Source organism: Gadus macrocephalus, chromosome 1 (genome assembly GCF_031168955.1).
Source record: "Gadus macrocephalus chromosome 1, ASM3116895v1".
NCBI lineage: Eukaryota > Metazoa > Chordata > Actinopteri > Gadiformes > Gadidae > Gadus > Gadus macrocephalus.
The window spans coordinates 1401875-1424315 of NC_082382.1; the positions used below are offsets into that span (position 1 = coordinate 1401875).

Sequence of the window (22441 nt, forward strand, 5' to 3'; positions counted from 1 at the left end):
GTAAGTTAACTATTAGTTGCATTATTAGTAGATGGTTAGTTGATAATCAACAAAGCTTTCAACAGATAAGAAACAAGCATTCAACTAACTAAGTTAACTACACGTTGCATTATTAGCTGGCGTTTAGTTGATATTCAACAGTGAGTTAGTTGATACTCTACAGAGCTTGTCAACAAATATGTAACATGCATTCAACTAAGTGTTAGTTGACTATAGTATATTTTTATTTTGTTCATTTATTTTTACAAAAACAGTCTGCAACAGACATTGTGCTTTTTACTACATGTTCTTTACAAATATTCAACTATCAGTTGAGTGTCAACTTCTAGTAAGTTGACTATCAACTGCTGTTATTAACCAATTCTCAACTTACGTTTCATATGGATCAACTTACCCTCCACTCACAAGGAACACATCTAATGAATGAACATTCAACCCTCTGTTGATCAGATATGTTCATTGTAAAATAAAGATGAGAATATTTTATCAATCAATAGGCACCCTGTGTAGGTGACAACCTGTTGATTGTCATATGACTGTCAACAAACTATCAGTCAATATTCAACTAAGCATTAGTAGAGAGGTCTTAGGACTGTCAAATTAAAGTGAAAACAGTTTAGTGTCTACACACTATTAACAGAGCAAAACAGAGAAAATAGTTGATTCTCAACAAACTATCAGTCGATGTTCAACTAAGCATTAGTAGAGAGGTCTTAGGACTGTCAAATTAAAGTGAAAACAGTTTAGTGTCTACACACTATTAACAGAGCAAAACAGAGAAAATAGTTGATTCTCAACAAACTATCAGTCGATGTTCAACTAAGCATTAGTAGAGGTCTTAGGACTGTCAATTTAAAGTGAAAACAGTTGAGAACAGTAGCGGTCTACAAACTAGTAACAGTACAAAATAGAGACAAGTTTTGCTCAACTGATCAGTAAAACTGGATGACCACAAAGTGAAATAAACAACACATAAGCAGCATATCAGAGAAGAAAGCAACTTTATTATTTTAAAAAAACTAAGAGTCAAAAGAAACAAGAATACTATATACCGTTTGAACAAATAAAACAAAAACATATATTTTTTTTAAAATAAACTAAGAGTCAAAAGAAACAAGAATACTGTGGCAACCTGGCCCAGGCCAATTAAAGATATTCAGAACACCTGAGGAACAAGTGGAGAAGCAGGGCTTAAATAGCCCGCTTCTCCACTCATTCGGGGCTCACCCAGCCCTGGAGCTCCAGCAAGGAGAGACCGGTCCTCGTGGGTGACGGGTTTCCACCCACGAAGAAGGGGACCGTTGATTCCTCCCGAGGTTTAAGTTATTTGTGTTAGGAGAGACTTTATGTTCGGTAATAAACCTGCCTTTTTTGGCTTTTGCGCAACGCAATTGTGTCCTGTTTGGGAGGAGTTGGTGCGCTCAACGTGGCGGGTTGGTTGCCACAATACTATAAACCGTTTGAACAAATAAAACAAACATTTTATTTTTTTTAAATAAATGAAAACACTCTCCCCTTTCTCCTCTGTCCATTTCAGCCTCAGCCTCTTTTGGTGAATGGTATCAGTTTCTTTTTCTTTTTAAGTTCTTCAATCTTCAAAGAAAGCTCTCCAACTATTTTTGAGTCGCAGACCTTTGCTAAATGGAGGAGCGTCTTTTTGCCCTTTATCTCCTCCAGGACACTTCTGTCAGCTATGTACAGTTCCGCGATTGCGGCGGTGTCCTGAACAGCATTTCTTGAGACGCCTGCCTTTGCGAATGCCCTTGACATTGTGTGTCCCCTTTCTATTATTCGAAGGACCTGGCGGTACCGCTTCACCACATCCGATATGGTTGTCACTGAAAATGGAAAAAAAATCCATTTCATCACTCAATTTGGCCCACCTGATTGTGTTTACCTGCTCGATACTGCTCAACAGTTGGCAAATCATTTGTTTGATCTGTTTTAACAATTGATTTCCGGAAAAGAAAAATGTTGAATTGATAAACAATTCTGTTATTTCAAAAAAAAGTACTGGTATTGATAAAAAATGAGTTAATAATGGTTAAACACAATACAATTCCAAAATGGTCAAGGGGTTCACAAACTTTCAAGCAGCACTGTATATGTAATTTCTGAACCTAAAGAAATACAGGACAATTATATAATTTACTTTACCACGATATCCTTTGGCCTTTGACTTCTTCGACTTCTTCGACTTTTTGCTCCTTTTTTTTGCTTTTTTCTTGTGCTTCCTCTTTTTTTTCGGCCATCAGAGGAGGAAGAGCTGCTGCTGCTGGAATCTGAGTCTGTGCTGGAGCTGCTACTTGCGTCAGTGTTTGACTCTGGTTCGGGGTCAGTGTTGTCCACTGTGTCACCTAGGAAATGACGAAAAGCAGAAAAAAGCACTTAAAACAACTTTTAAGGGTAACTTTACCCCCAGTCTCAGCATAACTTGTCACACTGCACAATTTTGAAAAATGCGTTCTGACCAAGGTTCTGACGGCTCAGTTAGGAAGGAGGTGGCTGTAAAGGACACTGGGTTAATCTAGCTGTCACTCAGGAAGATCTAAATGATATAACTTCCTTGAAAAGCAGAGTGACAGAGAGTCTAAGGGCGCTATCGCTACACGATGTGAGCTCATATGTCACACAGATGTGTTGTTTGAGGTGGAGGATTTTTCTGATTTTAAATTGTTGGAGGGCAATTCGGAAGTAGATGATGTATCTTGATAGTAGTGTTATGAGACAGAGTAGCCTGAGTGAGTGAGCGAGAATGGCAGTGTGTTGTTGTTTGAGGGATTTCAGTGAGTGAATGGACGAGCGAGGAGAGCGAGCGGTAGCATGTGTCTGGGTGTGTGAATGCAAGCGAGAGAAAGCAGCATAAGCTAATGCAACCAACTGTAAAGTGAGTGCAACGGGAATAAAGTAAGCCTGTCAAGAATCGGTGTCCTCCTCATTCCGAACCACTGCCGGTAGAGTTAAGGGTGTTACCGTAACAGTTGTGTAATTTTTAAAAGAGCGCAGCTGGCTGGCTTTGCAGCGTTCACCTGTAAGGCGCAGGTGTGAATAGTGCCCACCTGATATGCTGATGTCTATCAGATGTTGTGACGTAGAGTGACCCTCATACAATGGGTGAACTCCAATATTGTGGTTGTTGTAGTGAAGCCACATACATTACAGTTTTTTTTCGATCGCTAACCTGAAAAAAACCCACATTGAGCTCCAGTTGTGGGCACAACTGGAGCTCAATGTGCAAACATCTAACTACAGTCTGCACTACCAACAGTCACTGGAGCTGAACAGTTCACATCACCTGCAAAATAGGCTCAGAGCAGTAAACACTATGAACCAGCCTCATCGCGATGACACATAATGTCACTCAGAACACATCCACACTCTCACTGCCACTCTTCTCCCTCCACCAACCTTTCTTCCTTGGTCCATTTCCAAAAGAAAGTATTTTTGCACTTTCCCTATATACTGTATATGTTCACTCACAAGTCTAAAACAAGACACCTTGTGTTTCAGTTGAAATAGCAATCCACAGTAGGGCTTTGACTTTTGCCCAAAAGTCATATTCGAAGTTCGTTTGTTTATTAATATTAATATTTGAATATATTCGAATATTTATTAATAGTATTTTGACCATTTAATGCCTTCAGTAAGACCTGGGCTGAATCCAAATACTTAGTACATACTATTTCTGTTCAGTGTCTACTGAACAGAAGCGTTCTACGCATAGCTGAAGATCATACTACACTGTCAAGTGTAGTACGGTCTACAGCTATGTGTAGAACGCTTCTGAAAGCTTCCGAACACCGCCGAAACTCCACCGGATGTTTGGAGATGACGTATCTCCCCTCAGATGCCGGCAAAACTACCTTGATAAGTTACCTGTTTTCCGTCTTGTCATCGTTGCTATAAAATTAAAAATGTCTCTTTTTACTTGATGACTTACTTTACTTTTTTACTCTTTTTAATGACTCTTTTTTCGCCGCTTTCTACGACGTCTTTCTAAGCCGCTGTTGGTAGTGTCGGGTCAGCCATCACTTCTTCGTTCGTTACCAGACTCCGGTTGCATTGTGGGATAGCGTAGTGACCTACCGTTGTATACTGTGGCGGTAGTACCAATGGGTAGTACGCATTCTTTAACGTTTTCTGTACTACACAATGCGTACTGAGCATTCGGACGCGCTATATTTGTGGCGTACTACAAAATGCATACTATAAGTATGAGTATTCGGATTCAGCCCTGGATTGGGTTTTGCAAGGTTTGTTTACCGGCGTTGCTATGGTTACCGGTCTTGTGTGTTCCAACGGTTTATTGGGTTTCTGATAAATCGCTGTCTAATCAATACTTCATTCACTGCCTCTTCCGTGGTCATTACAATATTATGAATAGACTGCGTCGGGTTCTCCGACGTCTCTCCTCTTGGCCTGCCGATAACAGGTTCGAATATTAAGGGCTGCCTAATATTCGTTGATTTATTTTTTTATATTCGAATTACCGGTATATTCGAATTACGAAGTTCGAAGTCAAAGCCCTAATCCACAGTGTTTAAAATGCACCAGGATGAAGTCCATTCTGTTTTGAATGTGTGGTTTACAGTTGTGACAGCAGTGTGTTAGCATTTGATCAAAGTGCTGAAAATCCACAGTGTTGTGCAGGTTGTGATATAAGCCATGAGATAAGTGTGTAGAGTTCTGAAAATTGTGTTTAAGCAATGAAAAATTAGCTAGTGGTTGGTCCACAGGAACTGCATGCTGAGTTTTGCACGTGTCGCTCCAGTTGTGCCCACTGTGGTTAAGCGATCATAAAAAACTGTGATCGCTTAACTGTGGAGCTGAACTGCGCCGAACTGACACCCAGCTGATACACAGCTAAATCAGCTGTGTTTCAGCTTGAGCCTATTCTTCTCGCGAGCCGCGCGTCCAGCAGCAAAAATACAGTAGGCTATACATTATGTTTCACATCGTAGGCTACAAACCACATAACGTGGCATTGACATAGGGCTACATATTATAAACAGATGAAACAACAATAATTAGATGTTTTTCTTCTTTATTTATAGGCTACATGTAGGCATTTTTATTATTTTTAACCCCATATTATATCAATGATATATTTCGCAGTTTTTATTTCGATCTTCCTGCTTCTCTCCACCCCAGAATGTCTGTCCAATGAATGAATGACCTCAGATCACGTGTGGTTTTGCTTCGTAATGCTGGTTCACTTGCAAAAGGGGCAGTATGAAAGTGGACCACACCAAACAAAAAAAATCTAAATTCTATTTGGTCTGGACCAAAGCAAGTGAACCAACGGACTTTCCATGTGTGAATACACCTTAAGTCACACCACTAAATTGCATGAGTAATACCATCTGATGACACTAAAATGCGCCTTGATAGGCGCTCATAGGCGCACAGGTCACACGAGACAAAAACCTGCAAAAATTATGTGGATAAATATCACTGGTAAGGGCTTCTGTTTTTGGTGAAATACAGTTGCTTATTTGCAGCTGAATTATTACTTTGAAAAGTAGTCTAGCCACCGTCTCGCAATTAAACGCTTGTGGTGGCGTTAATAAAAAGTCCCACAATTTTATGGTTCATGGTCTAAAGCTAATTATGAGCCTTTGGTTGATATCCAGACAATCCTTTATTATTCAGTTGGCAATGACCACCCGCAACACTGCTACATGCGCCAAAGTATGTGAATATCGAGACGGGAAGAAAAGTCTACGATGTCGCCAAGCAGCTATTAACGTCGTCACCCCCCAGCTAAGCAAAGCTAACGTTACTAGCTCTTGCCGAGCCCGGCCAGAAACAGTTTGAGTATTACAATAACTTTACAAATGTGTCAACCCAACTTACCAGCAGTAGGCATATCGGAGCTTTCTCCTTCATTCCCCCGCTGTCCTTTTGCCCGGGTAGAGCGCTCAGCAGGCCTTTCCACCATAGGCAGATTCATATTTCCAGGCGTGGCAGATCTTAACTGGTGAAAAATCATATGCTGGTACTGAAACAAGAGATAGGCCAAACATAAGTGGTTCACACATACAAAGCGCCTGCTTTCGAAATAAAACAATAACTGTTGAGAGAGGGTTGATACTTACCATAGCGACAAGATCCAATTTATTTTGCGCGGACTAATAGCTTCTTTCAACGGCACCGAGTTGGCGGTGCGGCTTAGCCAATCGGACGGTAGAAGCGCTTGATTATTATGATTGAGTCAGGCATCAACCAGGGAATCAGCCCAACCTTTGCGGTGGGAGGTGTTTCGATGTAAAAATTAAGCGTACCTCCACATATTGAACTAATAACAGAAAAGTGCGCCCGATTTTCAAATCAGGGCCAGTAACATCAGTTATTTCCTCTGACCACCGGTGCTATGGCTTCGCTTGTGGGAACACTTTTGAGAAAAGTGAATGTCAAGGAGTAAAAAAAAACATCATTCAAGTTGATAACATGGTTGCAAAAGAAAAGGTTGCTGCAAAGAAAAGTGAAATGCAAAAACTGCAGACACAAAATTAAGATGGTCTACTACACACAGTCCACAGATCTCCACATCTGGTAAGTGTGCTAATGTTAATAATTATTGTTAACTCATGGGCCCATCAGTTGTTTGGCAATCGGCACAACCATTTAGGTTGGAATATGATATTATTGCGAGTTTCCGCGCCTCCACCGCGCAGCAGCTGGTCGCCTCCCTTCATTTCAAAGAGGGAACGCGGCAGAGGGGAGGCGGTTGCCCTACCGCTCAGCTTTCCCAAACTGTTCTCTCGACTTTATTATTGGTAAAAGCTCATACAGAGACTATTACACCGGTATACATGTTTTAAAAGAGCAATACATGTGATGAATTTCTGGTCAAGCTATCCCAACGAGGATGATTTTTTAAAAAGTCACTTTTCGCTTTTCGTGTTTTGATTTCCAAACGGATATGGATTGAACGGAAGATACACTGATTTTGGGGCCATAGGATTTGGGGCTGTCACGTTAAAAATTGTACCGGGGGCGAAAATTGTACCGGCCTACGTCATCCATAGTAATCCATTCCAAACCTGCCTGGCAACAGACGATCGCAACGGGGGATCGCGTCGAATGACGTGGAAGGTTCTTGAACATTCGCGAACTCGTTCATTGAGAGCGACAAGACAGATAACACTTATTTTACAAATTACATTTATTAGCGTTCCTAACTTTATATTTGTATTGTATTGCATTGTATTTATCTATTTCCCTACACAGTAATAGCTAAATGTTATGGGGATAACGTGAATAATAATAATAAAAAACAGTTAGTAAATGCCTGCTCACCTATCTACCTATCTATCTATCTATTAGCTATCTATTACCTATAATCTATTCTCTAAATTTAATTAAGGAAATTAAATTAACACAAGCTAGCTAGACTATGAACACATTAAACACTCAGTTTACTAGCTAAATTCGATTAAACAATTAAATGCAATACAAATATAAAGTAAAAACAAGTGTTATCTAGCGCGATCCGTTATCTGTATTATATTATTTCGTCTTCGGCAACATGAGCGCAATTGAAACCTGCCTGGCAACGAACAACCCCTTACGTAATCTGTTGTGAAGACGTAGGCCGGTACAATTTTCGCCCCCGGTACAATTTTAACGTGACACCGCCCCAAAAAAACAAATGCTAATATTGAAATATTTGTATGGTAGCCCTTATTAACAATTCCCATTTGAATGTAATATATGTAAGTAATGAATCAAATGCTAATGAATGGTTTGATTGATTCAATGTTATTATTTCAGACATATCAAAAAAACAAAATGAAATGAAAAGCATGAAAATACAATAGACAAAAATTATGTTCAAATCAATTCACAAAAATAAAAGAAATTAGATATATTTAATTGATATGCCTGAAACAAGTAGGAAGAACTATACACTTAATCCTACCCCTTTGTAATGCATGATTGAAATGATGAATAAGCTTGTACACAGCGAATAGCCGGAAGCATGTAGCTTGATATGTAGTATCAAGCTAGTTTAAGTTTTAAGATATCTATTTGATCAAGTTATAATTTATGACATGATCGTCAATAAGGGTTATTTACATCGCCACAATGTTTTAGGCTGAGCAGTTTGTAGACAATGTATGTGTGTATATGTCAAACTTATAGACATCATTTAAATTTCCAATTTGTTTGCAATTTTCAGGGAGTGCCGTCGTAAAAGATGTGGACGTTTGAGGAGAAGTGTAAGGACCAAGTCTCTTTTCTCAAACTCACACTGTAGTCTCTTCACATGGATGAAGTACATTCACAGGTAATCATTTTAGGTTTTCTCCAACTCCAGTATTTCACAGATTACAGCTCTAGGTTCAGAGTGTGAAATGTTTGTACAATTTAAGCTGAAACTATAGTTGCAAGTTGCAACAGTAGTTTTTCAGTAGAAAAAGCTTTGTGACAAAAGTAGACTTACGGATTGATCAAACAAGCACATATTTTCTTTGTTTATGTAAACAGTTCTGATTAAATCTTTGTTTTCTTTGTAGATTTGCACAGGGTTTGCAGCTACGGCAGGTAGACATGCTTCAGGATGGCATCACTAAAAGCACTGCTACACTCTCAATGATGTCTAAAAAACTGCGAAGAATTTGCCTAAAAAGCCTTAAAAGGCACAGGAAAGAAAAAGGCCAGAAAATCGGTGGAGTCAACGCTATCGTCCACATTGACGAGAGCAAGTTCTGCCATAAGCGCAAGGTATATTTGTAATATAATTCACTAAATATGGGGTCATTCAATTTCAACTCATCAAAAACCTGATCTTTCCTCAGTTCTTGTTTTGGATTTTATTATAAACTTAATGTTGAAATATCAATTGTCTTCAAGAGAAATCTTTAAGCTTTACTTTTAGATTAATTATTGTGGAAGTTTGGCTCTATGAACATAATTTCTGAATTTTCGGAATTTGTATTTAAAGCCTCACCATTCAAAATATTTTCCCTGGAATGGTTTTAACCACACTTGAAAAAAAATATTAATTTAAGTACTTGATGATGTTAATGCAATCAAATAAATAGCACTATGTACTGTATTCACATCGGCATATTGGAGGGGCCGATGAAAAGTTACAAGGTCATGACTTGTGTGCTGTATGCATCTTTCAAGAAGTATGGAAGACGCCTCGGAGTGTTTTGATACTATTTGCTATAACCAATCTATGCCTTAAGAAAACATGGGCTACATTATAGTTTTTTCAGGTAGAGCAAGTTGAAATAAGAAATTAAATTAGACCGTATGCTATATCATATCAAGGTAATCATGCAACTTCTAGGTAACTGTCAGGTAGTTCAATGCATGAAAGAGTTATCAACTCATTCACTGTTGACATGTAACAACACATACTAATAATAATATGCATTCCAAACTTAAAAAAACAAAAGTTTTATATTACTCCATTATTTATATCATTTGGAAATTAGCATAATCATCCTACTTCTCACTGGCAGTAATATAACATTGATTATGTATATGTTTGACTGTAGGGTATTATTTATTTTATAACATTAATATTGTGTTTTGGCAGTACGGAAGAGGGCGCTTCGGGAACAGCTGGAGGAGAAAAAGGACATGGGTCTTTGGAATGCTCCAAATCAAACGGTCTGACAGGCGTCCTATTCTTCGCCTCGTGCAGAGACGAAATAAGGAGACCCTTGTTCCTATCATCAAAAAGCATGTGAAGCATCACAGTCTCGTCGTAAGTGATGAGTGGAGAGCGTATGCCGGTCTCGCCACAGAGGGCTACAGGCATGTCAGGGTGAACCACAGCCAACATTATGTTGACCCTCAGACAGGACTCCATACTCAGAACCTCGAGAGAGCGTGGCAGACCTATAAAAAGGAAATTTGGAGAATGCGGGGGAATCGGTCGGAGAAGGCCTTGAAAGAGCAGCTCTGCTTTATTGAGTGGACCTACTGGTTAGCGAGGAAAAATTCAGAAGGTGTCCTTGGCAGGCTTGTCAAGGACATAAGGCGCTCCTATCAGACATAGGAAGCAGAGCTTGGCATTGATCAAAATAAGCTGAAATGGACAGAGGAGAAAGGGGAGTGTTTTAATTTATTTTTAAAAGAAAAGTTTTTGTTGTATATGTTCAAACGGTTTATAGTATTCTTGGTTCTTTTGACTCTTCAAACTCTTCCTTTGTAAAAAGAGTTCTGTTAAAGATTTTTTTTTTTTTAATAATAAAGTTGTTCATTTCACTTTGCGGTCATCCAGTGTTACTGATCAGTTGAGCAAAACTTGTCTCTATTTTGTACAGTTACTAGTTTGTAGTTTGTCTACTGTTCTCATCTGTTTTCACTTTAATTTGACAGTCCTAAGACCTCTCTACTAATACTTGGTTGAATATCGACTGATAGTTTGTTGAGAATCAACTATTTTCTCTGTTTTGCTCTGTTAATAGTTTGCACACACTAAACTGTTTTCACTTTAATTTGACAGTCCTAAGACCTGTCTACTAATGCTTAGTTGAATATCGACTGATAGTTTGTTGAGAATCAACTGATAGTCAACTATTTTCTCTGTTTTGCTCTGTTAATAGTGTGCAGACACTAAACTGTTTTCACTTTAATTTGACAGTCCTAAGACCTGTCTACTAATGCTTAATTGAATATCGACTGATAGTTAGTTGAGAATCAACTATTTTCTCTGTTTTGCTCTGTTAATAGTTTGCACACACTAAACTGTTTTCACTTTAATTTGACAGTCCGAAGACCTGTCTACTAATGCTTAATTGAATATCGACTGATAGTTTGTTGAGAATCAACTGATAGTCAACTATTTTCTCTGTTTTGCTCTGTTAATAGTGTGTAGACACTAAACTGTTTTCACTTTAATTTGACAGTCCTAAGACCTCTCTACTAATGCTTAGTTGAATATTGACTGATAGTTTGTCGACAGTCATATGACAATCAACAGGTTGTCACCTACACAGGGTGCCTATTGATTGATAAAATATTCTCATCTTTATTTTACAATGAACATATATGATCAACAGAGGGTTGAATGTTCATTCATTAGATGTGTTCCTTGTGAGTGGAGGGTAAGTTGATCCATATGAAACGTAAGTTGAGAATTGGTTAATAACAGCAGTTGATAGTCAACTTACTAGAAGTTGACACTCAACTGATAGTTGAATATTTGTAAAGAACATGTAGTAAAAAGCACAATGTCTGTTGCAGACTGTTTTTGTAAAAATAAATTAACGAAATAAAAATATACTATAGTTAACTAACACTTAGTTGAATGCATGTTACATATTTGTTGACAAGCTCTGTAGAATATCAACTAACTCACTGTTGAATATCAACTAAACACCAGCTAATAGTGCAACGTGTAGTTAAATTAGTTAGTTGAATGCTTGTTTCTTATCTGTTGAAAGCTTTGTTGATTATCAACTAACCATCTACTAATAATGCAACTAATAGTTAACTGACAGTTAGTTGAATGCATGCTACGTGTACAAAACAACATCTACTAATAGCGCAACTTATAGTTAACAGACAGTTAGTTGAATCCATGTTTCTTATCTGTTGAACAAGCTCTGTCAAATATCAACTAACCATCTACTAATAGTGCAACTTATAGTTAACTTACAGTTAGTTGAATACATGTTGCTTAGTTAGTTGAATCCATGTTTCTTATCTGTTGAACAAGCACTGTCAAATATCAACTAACCATCTACTAATAGTGCAACTTATAGTTAACTTACAGTTAGTTGAATACATGTTGCTTATCAGTTGAGATAGTTCGGTTGAATGTCAACTCATTCACTGTTGACATGCAACTGAATATCTACTGATGGCTTGTTGAGTGTCAACAGTGGACTATCAAACTAAAGTGTTACCGAAAAAACAGGCGGTTGTTTCAGAGTCTGTTGATACAATACTGCAAGCCGTCCAGCAGGGCGCACCACAAACCCAACCTCCTCAACAGGCATTCTCCCCCCCAGTACAACAGCTTCAGAGCCAATGGTCACCCACTCCACCTGCCATAAATATACACACACATAACAATGGGAACAAGCAGAATCACAACAAGGGGCCCCAGGGACAGTATAAGAATAATCAACAACAGGGGCACCAAGGGCAGTATAAAAATAATCAGCAGCAGGGGTCCCAAGGACAGTATAGAAATAATCAACAGCAGGGATTCCAAGGACAACGCAGAGGTCCTTTAAAATGTTTTGGATGCAACCAGGAAGGACATACTAAGAAAGATTGTTTGATTAACCCTTTTCCACCTCAGCAAGGACAGGGCAACGGCTATCAGGGGAGGCAAGATCAAGGGAACTACAACCAGGGACAGCAGGGTCCCTTCATGGGTCAGGGATACTAGGGGTGCCCAGAGAATCCACAGGGGGAGGGTCAGCTTGTAGCAATCACAAAACAAGCTGATGAGGAACCAATACTGCAGGTTCTGATAAATGATAGAGGCACGCCAATGATGGCTGACACTGGAGCCACTTACACTTGCGTAGGTTCAAAATATGCCTCTCACCTCCCCATGGCAGGAAAATTCGCCAAAACTGTAGGATTCTCGGGACACACGCAGTTAATACCTATGACAGCTCCAGTAATGCTAAAACTGTACGGACGTACAGCTAAGCTACCCATCTTGGTATCAGACACTACACCGGTTAATTTGATTGGAAGAGATGCATTGTGTAAATTAGGATTGCAGATATTATGTACACCACAGGGCATAATGATTGAAACCGCAGGAACAGCATCTCAAATGACTCAAAGCCTGATATCAAAGCCTGACACTGCAAATGTATATTGGATAGGGAGAATTCAAGACCAGGTAAAAGAGACAGTGGGGAAATGGGGTAGCTACATCAAGGCTCAGATCCCAAATGCAAGGGAGTCAAGGATAGGATATCATTGCACTCTAATGTATGACCCAACACAGGACCCAGGTTTGGAAAACGAATGGCAGGAGAAAGCGGCAGGAAAAGCAGCAGAGATAGAGTCACAGTACATGGTAATTGGGCCACAAGGAGCAGCCATGATGATACAAGATGCAGATCAATCATCAGCGGTAAAGGATTGGTTTAAAGACACTAACAAAGCTGCCCATGTAACGTTGTTGATAAATAGGGGATTTGAAGCAAAAGATCTGGGGGAAATTATGTTTAATGAAAAACAACAAACTTGGGAAAACACAGAGAATCCGTTGGTTCTCATGTCATGTTGCGGGAAGTTTTTGAAGATTCTGTGTTATGCGCATATGACAGGAATCTTACAGGAAGTGGAGGTGGTTCAGAAAAAACAACGGCAGATGGCAATAGAGGAACCATGGGATAGGCAGAATGAGATGAGAAAAGAAATGTTGGCAGCCATACCTGGAAAGGTGTGGTCAAGGTTCGATACAGATGTGGGTTTGGTACATTCAGCTAACCCAGTGGTAGTCCGGACTAGACAAAATGTTAAGCTACCATGGCGAAGGCAGTATTACATGAAACCAGCGGCAGAGATAGGAATAGCCTCTACCATAGAAGGTCTAATAACAGCGGGAGTACTAACGGAGACCAAAAGCAACTGTAACACTCCTCTGCTTCCAGTGTTAAAAGCTGACAAAGAAAAGTGGCGGCTGGTGCATGATCTACGAGCTGTAAATGATGTTGTTGAAGATATGCATGCAGAAGTTCCAAATCCACACACGCTGCTGACCAACATCCCTCCAGATGCTAAATACTTTACAGTAATTGACTTATGTGGAGCATTTTTCAGTGTGCCGCTTGCGGAGGAAAGCAGATATCTATTTGCATTCACGTATAAAGGTAAACAATACACATACACAAGGATGCCACAAGGATTCAAACATTCCCCACATTTGTTTAATCAAGTGCTGAAAAAGGATTTGGAGGAATTAGAATTGCATGGAACTCTGATACAGTATGTGGATGATCTTCTGATATGTTCCCCCACAATGGAACAATGTCACGAGGACTCCATGTCTGTATTAAGAAAATTGGAAAAAGGCGGACACAAGGTGTCAGAGAAGAAATTACAATATTGTCAGACAGAGGTTGAATATCTAGGCAGGTTGGTAGCACATCAAACTAAAACCATAGCTCCAAGTCAGCTGGAAGGGATTGGTAAAGCACCCAAACCGGAAACAGTCAGACACATGATGACCTTTTTGGGGATGACAGGGTTTAGTTCAGATTGGATAGAGAACTATGCATTAAAAACTGCGTCATTGCGAGACATCATGAAGGAGGCAGGAACAACTAACCTACAAGCTCGGTTAACATGGAATATAGATGCATCAGCGGCATTCGAAAGCATAAAACGTGAAATGCAAGGGGCAAGCACATTGGCAATTCCAGATTACACCAAGCCGTTCCTGTTGTATGTAGCTAATAGGAGTCAGGGCTATGCATCGGCAGTGTTAATGCAGGATTTGTGTGCTGGTAGGCGGAGTCAACCAATAGCATACTACAGCTCAAAGTTGGATGCGGTAGCACAGGGCTACCCACCATGTTACCAAGGATTGGCTGCAGTACAATATGCCTATGACAAGGCCTCCTCCATCACAATGGGGTATCCGGTGACGATTCGGACACATCACAAAATCACAGAGTTGATAGAGAAAGGAAAGTTTGTGTTAACGGACGCTAGGTTGTTGGATTATTTGGCATTACTAACATTTCCAGATGTAACGATAGAAAAATGTTTCACGGTGAATCCAGCAGACAGAATTCCACATGATTTTGAAGGGACACCACATGACTGTGTGGCTGATTCTCTGACTTTTACTAAACTAAGGCCCGATCTATTGTCTGAGCCAATGGTTGGGGCCGAAGAGGATTTCTTTGTGGATCGATCATGTTTCAGAGATCATTTGGGTAACCATGCAGGTTTTGCAGTGGTTAGACAGAATCCGGACCACACATTCGCTGTTGTTCATAGTTCGCAGTGCGCACAGCCATGCTCAGCACAGTTGGCTGAGTTGAAGGCTCTTACAGCGGCCTGTCAAGAGGGAGCGGGTAGATCGGTGAACATATACACAGACTCTGCATATGCGCACGGCGTATGTCATTTGTTCGGGGCAGTGTGGAAAATGAGGGGGTTTAAGAAAACTGATGGATCCCCCATATTGCATTGTAATCAGATCGTGGAATTGATGTCGGCGTTGATGCTGCCAAAACAAGTGGCAATAATCAAATGTCGAGCGCACAGAAAGGGCATTGATAATATCACGAAAGGTAATAACGCTGCAGATGAGGCTGCAAAGGTAGCTTTGGACAGTTGCAGGGCAATCCAGTCAGTATTATCCATGCCTGAGGCCGCGCCTAGTGAGGACGACATTGTCCGCATGCAGGAGAAAGCTGGTGTCTATGAGCAGAACATGTGGCTGAAAAGAGGTGCTCTACGCTCCTCCACAGGGTTATGGAGAACTCATGACGGGATGATGTTGGCGCCTACGGCACTGTTGGGGTTACTCATCATTAATGCGCATGGTTTTGACCATTGCGCAAGGGGGGAGGTTTTGAGGAGAATTAGAAAACAAGGTTTTTCTTCAACATACTTGCAAGCAATGATTGATAACCAGCTAAATGAGTGTGGAGTATGTGCAAAAAACAATGTAAGAAAAACAATCACTACTCCATTGGGGCACATTCCTACACCTGAAGGACCATTTAGTAGGGATGGGCACGAGTAGTAAATTCCAAACTCGAGTGATCGAAGGAATTCCTCGAGGATCAATCGAGTACTCGTTAAATCAAATCTATTTTTAGAATGCAACAGAATCTGCAGCAGGAATAGGCCTGATGATGAACGGCAATATTACCAACCAAACATGTAGGCCTAATGCTTATTCTCCATCAAAACAGTCAGAGTTATCAGAGTATTCATTATTTATTTTTGCAAACGTTCAAAACACATTTCCCTTACAAAAATAAATATGCGTCTCACAATTTAAATCACGTCGAACCAAGGCCTGTAACAGTTTAAAAAAAAACGAAACAAGTAGCCTAACCATTGCAAATAAATGCTTAAAGCTGCAAATAAAACGGCAGCAAATGGACTATGGAAATACTCAGCGTTGTGATCTTCTCTACACGCCCGGGATTACAGCTGCGTCTTGCGGCGGTGAAAATATAGCCGACACACTTTCACTTTCACCGTTGCTGCGGGTCTGCTTTCCCGAACTCACTGTTGTGTTTCAGGAGCATATGTTGCCGCATAGTACTTTCTGGTAGCTCGATTTCGCTTGGCATATTTTACATTTCACCTTATGATCTCCTATTTCTTTAAAGTATTTCAATTCTTCGCTGCGGTTTGCTTTAACCGCCATCTCTTAACTTTTTGAATTCTGGCGTGCCTGCACACGCCACGGAACGCGCCATGGAAATGGATGCATTTAATTTTCTTTGTGCCCACGTCATGCGTTAGTGGCGCCGACAGAAAATTGATACATTTGCTTCAGAAAACTTTGTTTGTGTGTGTATATGCAAACTCGAGTTTGCCTGTCCACCAACCGAGTTCATTTGTAACGAGTAGTACTCGAGTAATCGATTCCTCACGCCCATTCCTACCATTTAGACATTTGGTCATGGACTATGTTGAAATGATTAAAAGTATAGGTGGTAAAAGGTATATGTTAGTTATCATAGACAGGTTTAGCAGATGGGTAGAAGCAGTCCCATCAAAAGACCAAAGTGCAGCTACAGTGATTAAATTTCTAACTAGAGAAGTCATGCCAAGGTTTGGAATTCCGTCAGAAATAAGTTCAGACAATGGGGCTGCTTTTATTCAGAAAACACTAAAACAAGTAATCCAGCATTTGCATGTCAAACAAAGATTAGGCTGCGTCTACCATCCTCAATCACAAGGTATGGTGGAAAGAGTTAATGGGACGCTCAAAACAAAAATTAACAAAATTTGTGCAAGTACTAACTTGAATTGGATTGATGCACTACCACTGGCACTAATGAGTTATCGCATGCAAGCTAACAGAACGACGCATCTAACCCCGCATGAAATGCTTACGGGTCGACCCATGCCTTCACCTGTCATTCGAGGGCCTCATAAAGGACCTCCATTAGAACAATTGGAAACTGAATTAAGACGCTATATGGGACAACTAACTGGCATACACAGGCTTATTTTTCAACAGGAGAAAGACAGAGTTCCAGAGTTGGAGGAGGAGCCACCAAGGGGGGTGGAGCCGGGTGACCACGTATACCTCAGAGTGTTCAGGAGAAAGTGGAACGAGCCCAGGAGAGAAGGACCATACAAAGTCACCAACGCAACACCAACAGCCATCCAAGTGGAAGGAAGTGCCACGTGGTATCATCTCAACCACTGCACAAAAGCTGCTCAACCCAAAGCCAGAGACGAGCGTGAGGAGGAGGAGCCGGACGCAGACACACGTGGGGCTGACCAGCTGCCCCAGGACCAGATCCAGTCGAGCCAAGAGATACAGCAACATGATGATGCTGAAAACGGGGAGCCTGTTCCTGATCCTTTACGGGTTGTGCCAGATTCCGCTGGCACAAGGACAGACCCCGAGGAGGAATGAAACCATGGAGACAACACAAACCTGGAAGAGCCAGGAATCAGGGGCTGGTACTAAAGGAAGCCAGAGAGGAACACAGGACAATCCGGCCCCAACTCACTCAGGAATAGTCAACAAGAAAGGGAAAATAGTCTTATATGCTCAGATACCACCGCAAGACCAAGTTAATGAATTTGTGTTTATGTCGGATAACCAACCGTTATGTGCATTAACCTTCCGCCAGAATCATGAACATGCGCATAGGAAAGATCGGTGTGAATTACATATCCAATTTAATTCAATGAAATGGTGTCTAACAGTAACGTCAGGAAAAACATGGGACTATAACAGAAAGTATAAATTGAATATGAGAGAATACATATTTTTTAAAGCAGTGTCAGACAGAACGTTCAATTTTACATTAGAAGCAGAAGACCCTTGTGTAATCAAAAATCAACCGGGTAAGGTAGTTGAGATTGATCAAAGCAATCCACTAAAATCTTCAGATAATGATAAAGTAAATATAACCACAGCAACCGATAAAGTAGATCAACCTCCGGTTGGAGATAATGGGATAAATTCGTTGGTAACCACTAAGAGATTAAATTCAACCCTAGATGAAAGTAAGACTAATGAAACTTCTGATATCAGGGATTTAGCACGACCTTCAGTCACTAATACAACTTCTATTAGAGAGGATACAACAATATTAGCAATCACAAATGTAACTTCTATTGGAGAGGCAACCACTAACGTAACTCCAATTAGAGAAATAACAACAGTCATGGGTGATCTAATAAAAAAACTAACAACGAATGGTACAGCAGCGACTGCTCAGGGTGAAATAATACAGACAACAGTACTAGCAAAAGTAGAGGTGACCACAATGATAATGTCTAAAGAGGATAATATAGAAACACTGGCAACTGCAATATCAATGGCAAATTCAGAAACTATGGCGACAAGGATCTTTACATCGACATCAATGTCTCTTGAAGAGACTCATGTAGAACGGACAACTATTCAGGAGGGTAAAAAAACTAGAAGCATTGGTCGCCGCTCGACAGCGACCCTAAAACCATATAAACCTGATCCCAGTGGGCGCATCAGGGTCAAAACCTCTGACCAGTTGTTCAGACAAGCTAAAGCAAATAGGTGGTATAAGTGGGTCGAATTTACGGGAAAACAAATAGAGGCAGACAGCTGTTATTTGTGTAGCAAAAATCGTCAGGATGCAATATATGTCGTAAATACTAAATATGATTTTGAATTTTGCTTAAAAGAACGGACACAGCAGGAGTATGATATAGAGGTCAATTTAAATAGAACACGAACAGAAGGTATTCCATATCAGAAAAAGTACGTTATATGTTCAATGAAATGTTTTCTGCTGTTAGGATCGAGTCAACATAACAAATATCTTGAAGATAAATATGACAGAATGCCATGGAATGTAATCATGAAAAGATGCCGAGAATTTGACATAACTCTATCACAAGAAATAGGCGAAGTAACACGACCGAAACAAACCAATTTTCAAATTGAAGAGGGATTCGAATGCTTTCAAAATGACGAAGGAAACAAAAATGCCAGCGATGTAGGTAGTATACCAGAGGAACAATGTAACATAATTTGGAATGTCACACTATTCGATATAAACGGGAAACGATTGTTATATCAACCACCTGCGATTAAAAATGTTCAACTTTTACCAGGCTCTCAGCAGAAGTCTAGAGAGAACTACATGTCAATACTGTGGAGTGATGGAGCATTCGTGAGCCAGGACAGAGTGGTGGCAGATCAGTTTTGGCTTTGCGGTAATAACATTTTTCGTCCCATACTTGCTAAAATGTGGAGAGGACGATGCGCAAAAGTCCAAGTGGTTACAGAAATTGCAATACTACCATCAATAAAAGATGTTGTCGGTAACTTAGAAACAGATAACCTAAACAGGCGGTAGAGAGCATACGAGGCAGACGAGAACATAAAAATTGATAAAATAGGACAACCCAGGGGAATACCCGATAAATTTAAGGCACGAAGTGAAGTAGCAGCAGGATTTGAGGCACTACTGCCAGCAATCGGAATTGCTAAAAATGCGGAATGGATCAATTATATCTTTTACAACCAACAAAGGTTTATTAACTACACAGATGATGCATTATCCGCATTGGGCGAACAGCTGACAGCCACAAGCGCTGTGGCTTGGCAGAACAGACAGGCTTTAGATTGGCTTTTAGCAGAAAAGGGGGGAGTTTGTGCTCTTATAGGTGAAATGTGTTGTACCTTCATTCCAAATAATACTGCCCCAGATGGATCATTCACACTTGCAATGAACAATCTAAAACGTTTAAGAAAAGAGTTAAAGGAAAACGCAGGCCATGATCAGGGAATGTTTGGATGGCTTGAAACAAGGTTTGGCATGTGGGGAATGATGTTCGCAAAGATAGGTGCAGTGCTCCTAATAGTACTAACAGTGATGGGTCTGGTCTTCTGCTGCTGCATTCCCATAGTCAGATCCGTAATAGCATCCAGGCTTTCTAAGGAGATGGCCCTCATGGTGTCTGGCATAGAGGAGTCGGGGGACTGGGAGAGGATGCTCTATGGGGAGATAGATTGGAGTGACACTAGAAAGGAGACCGGAATGTGAGAATCGGACATCAGAAGGAGGTCCTATTCTCTTAACTGGTGACCTCGCCATGTGAACCACAACTATTTCAGACAGTGTGAACAAATGGACATTGGACTAATGGGTTCCAGGGCATGGTGGCTGCGAGCAGCAGCAACTACGATGCCCAAACCCCCCACGTTATATAGTATACCGGTACATGACGATAATCAGAGCTATCCCAATCCATGCAAGCTTGTTGACATTTTTTAGTTTTTAATTTCTTTTAGTTTTTAATTTCTATTATTTACTTATTTTTTGAAATGTCATTTTTTGAGTTTCATATTTTTATGTCATATATTCTGAAATGCTAATTTTCAATGCATGCTGAAAATACTATGTTATGTGTGAATTCTAGTTAGACATGTTAGACATTTGATAGATCTTTTTTGCCTTAGCCAGGTTGAGATTCCTGAACATGCTTAAAGGTTTTTAACGATGATCAAATGTAGTGTAGAATATGACCTAAACGACTTATGTTTTTGTTATGATCTTATCAGACCAAAAAAGGGAGGATGTGTGGTAGAAATTAATGAGTATATTCTATGGTAAACCATGATTATTATAAAGTCTTTTATCTTTAATGGTGGAAGACACATGATGCCTGCGGAGTCTAGGGTTCGGAGCAGATGGTGGAACACAGGAATGTGCAAGAAGCTGCGGGGTCAAGCCATGTTGACCTCAGCCTTTCAGCCTTGGGTCATCTTGGCTACGGGGTTAACCCATGCAGACCTCAGACTGGGGCTTTGTTGATAACATGCTGAGACGAAGATTGACTGGGCGGAAACCTCCATTGTGACAAAGGAATTCTTGTATTTTTGTGTGTATAAAGAGAAGCTGGAATCGATGTTCGAGCAGTGACTCTATGGACCTACTCAGGCTGTTGTCGTTGTTGTTTTTCTTCACGATAAAGTCTTTTTTCAATTCTTGCTCCGGACCCCTCGATTTATTTTACACTCTCTCTCTTAAATTAGTCTAAGTGTTTTATATCTCGGTTAATCTTCAACAGTAGTTGACCAGGTTGTCCACCCAGGTTGTGATCCTTGAAGGTCCTAGATATCATTTCTGGTGAACAACCTTTTACAACAGCCCATGTCTGTTTTCCAAAAAAAGAGGGTTTTGCCCCCTGGGTACCATACATTCTTTAGTGCTGCTACATAGTGAAATTCATTGCACTGCATCGGGACTCACACTGCGCAACACAACGGCTATTAGATCATAATAATTTCACATGATCGATCATTGATTAATCATGCCCATCCCTAGTGTGCTTTAAAAGAAATGTATGGTGATCATGAATGTGGAAATTACATGATTATTTGTTTTCCTTGTTTTTACCTCTGAATGAAATCCAGGGTAGAAGCTGCCTCGGGCTGGTATTCAACATTGAAGGCATAATAAGACCCAAAGAGGACCGCCAGGGTTGGTTGGTGTTATAAACACCTTGCCCTCCAAGGCCAGCATCCATTGCTTCGCTGAGAGAATGGAATCTCCTGGCACAGTGTGTACTGTATGTGTTAAACTTAATTGTTCACAAAAGTAATTACATATCAGAAGTTAATAAATAACTTAAAGAAGAAAATATTGTAAATAGAAAATTTACATCATAAATATTGGTATAAAATAAAAAATTTAAAAAAAAAGGAGGAGAAACAATTGCCAAAAAAGTGTATATTAGAAAACACATTTTATTTATCAGTTTTTTCTTTAAAGGATTTTTTGGATTCTGGGAACCCTTAATGATTGTTCAAGTGTAGCAATCTTACCCAGCAGGATTATTCTTGGCGTCCTGGGAAGGGAAAGCTGGGTCTCTGCGTCTGCCTGAGTGGTGGTGAGCTATATGGAGCTGTAACACAAAAGAACAAAAAACAGTACTTAGATTCAATATTATAGTATCTAAGTGAACTGTACGTTATTATGGAAATAACATAAAACAATTACTTACATCAGCTAGAATGAACAGGGCGTCCTCTTTTTCATTAAAGAAGGCCATCATGGTCAATATGACAGCAAGGCAGGGGTCAACTTCTGGCTCTTTTGCCAAGTTGGCGAGGACTGTCCTTACTTCTTTTCCCCAACGAAGCAGCTGTGACTTGAAAAATGTCATTACCCTCTTCCCCTTGCTATCCATGGACTCCCTGAGTCTTGCATCCAGCTCGATCCCTGTCAGCTGGTGGAAGTGATCAAGGAGGAATCTCTTCTGGAAGAGGAATGGCCATTCTTTAGTCAGT

General features: G+C 40.2%; 1 protein-coding gene across 1 annotated transcript; it reads left to right on the forward strand.

Moving 5' to 3' along the window:
* The first annotated feature begins 8173 nt into the window (after window positions 1-8173).
* On the forward strand, window positions 8174-11878 carry LOC132465065 (uncharacterized). Its single transcript, XM_060061765.1, has 3 exons — window positions 8174-8293; window positions 8523-8730; window positions 9557-11878. The coding sequence occupies exons 1-3, from the start codon at window positions 8277-8279 to the stop codon at window positions 10019-10021; spliced, it is 690 nt and encodes a 229-aa protein (XP_059917748.1). The 5' UTR covers window positions 8174-8276; the 3' UTR covers window positions 10022-11878.
* Window positions 11879-22441: the final 10563 nt, after the last annotated feature.

Excerpts from the sequence above, each read along its gene's own strand:
- LOC132465065 (XM_060061765.1), top strand. Across the intron at positions 8,731-9,556 it reads AGTTCTGCCATAAGCGCAAG|TACGGAAGAGGGCGCTTCGG; the intron begins GTATATTTGTAA and ends GTGTTTTGGCAG.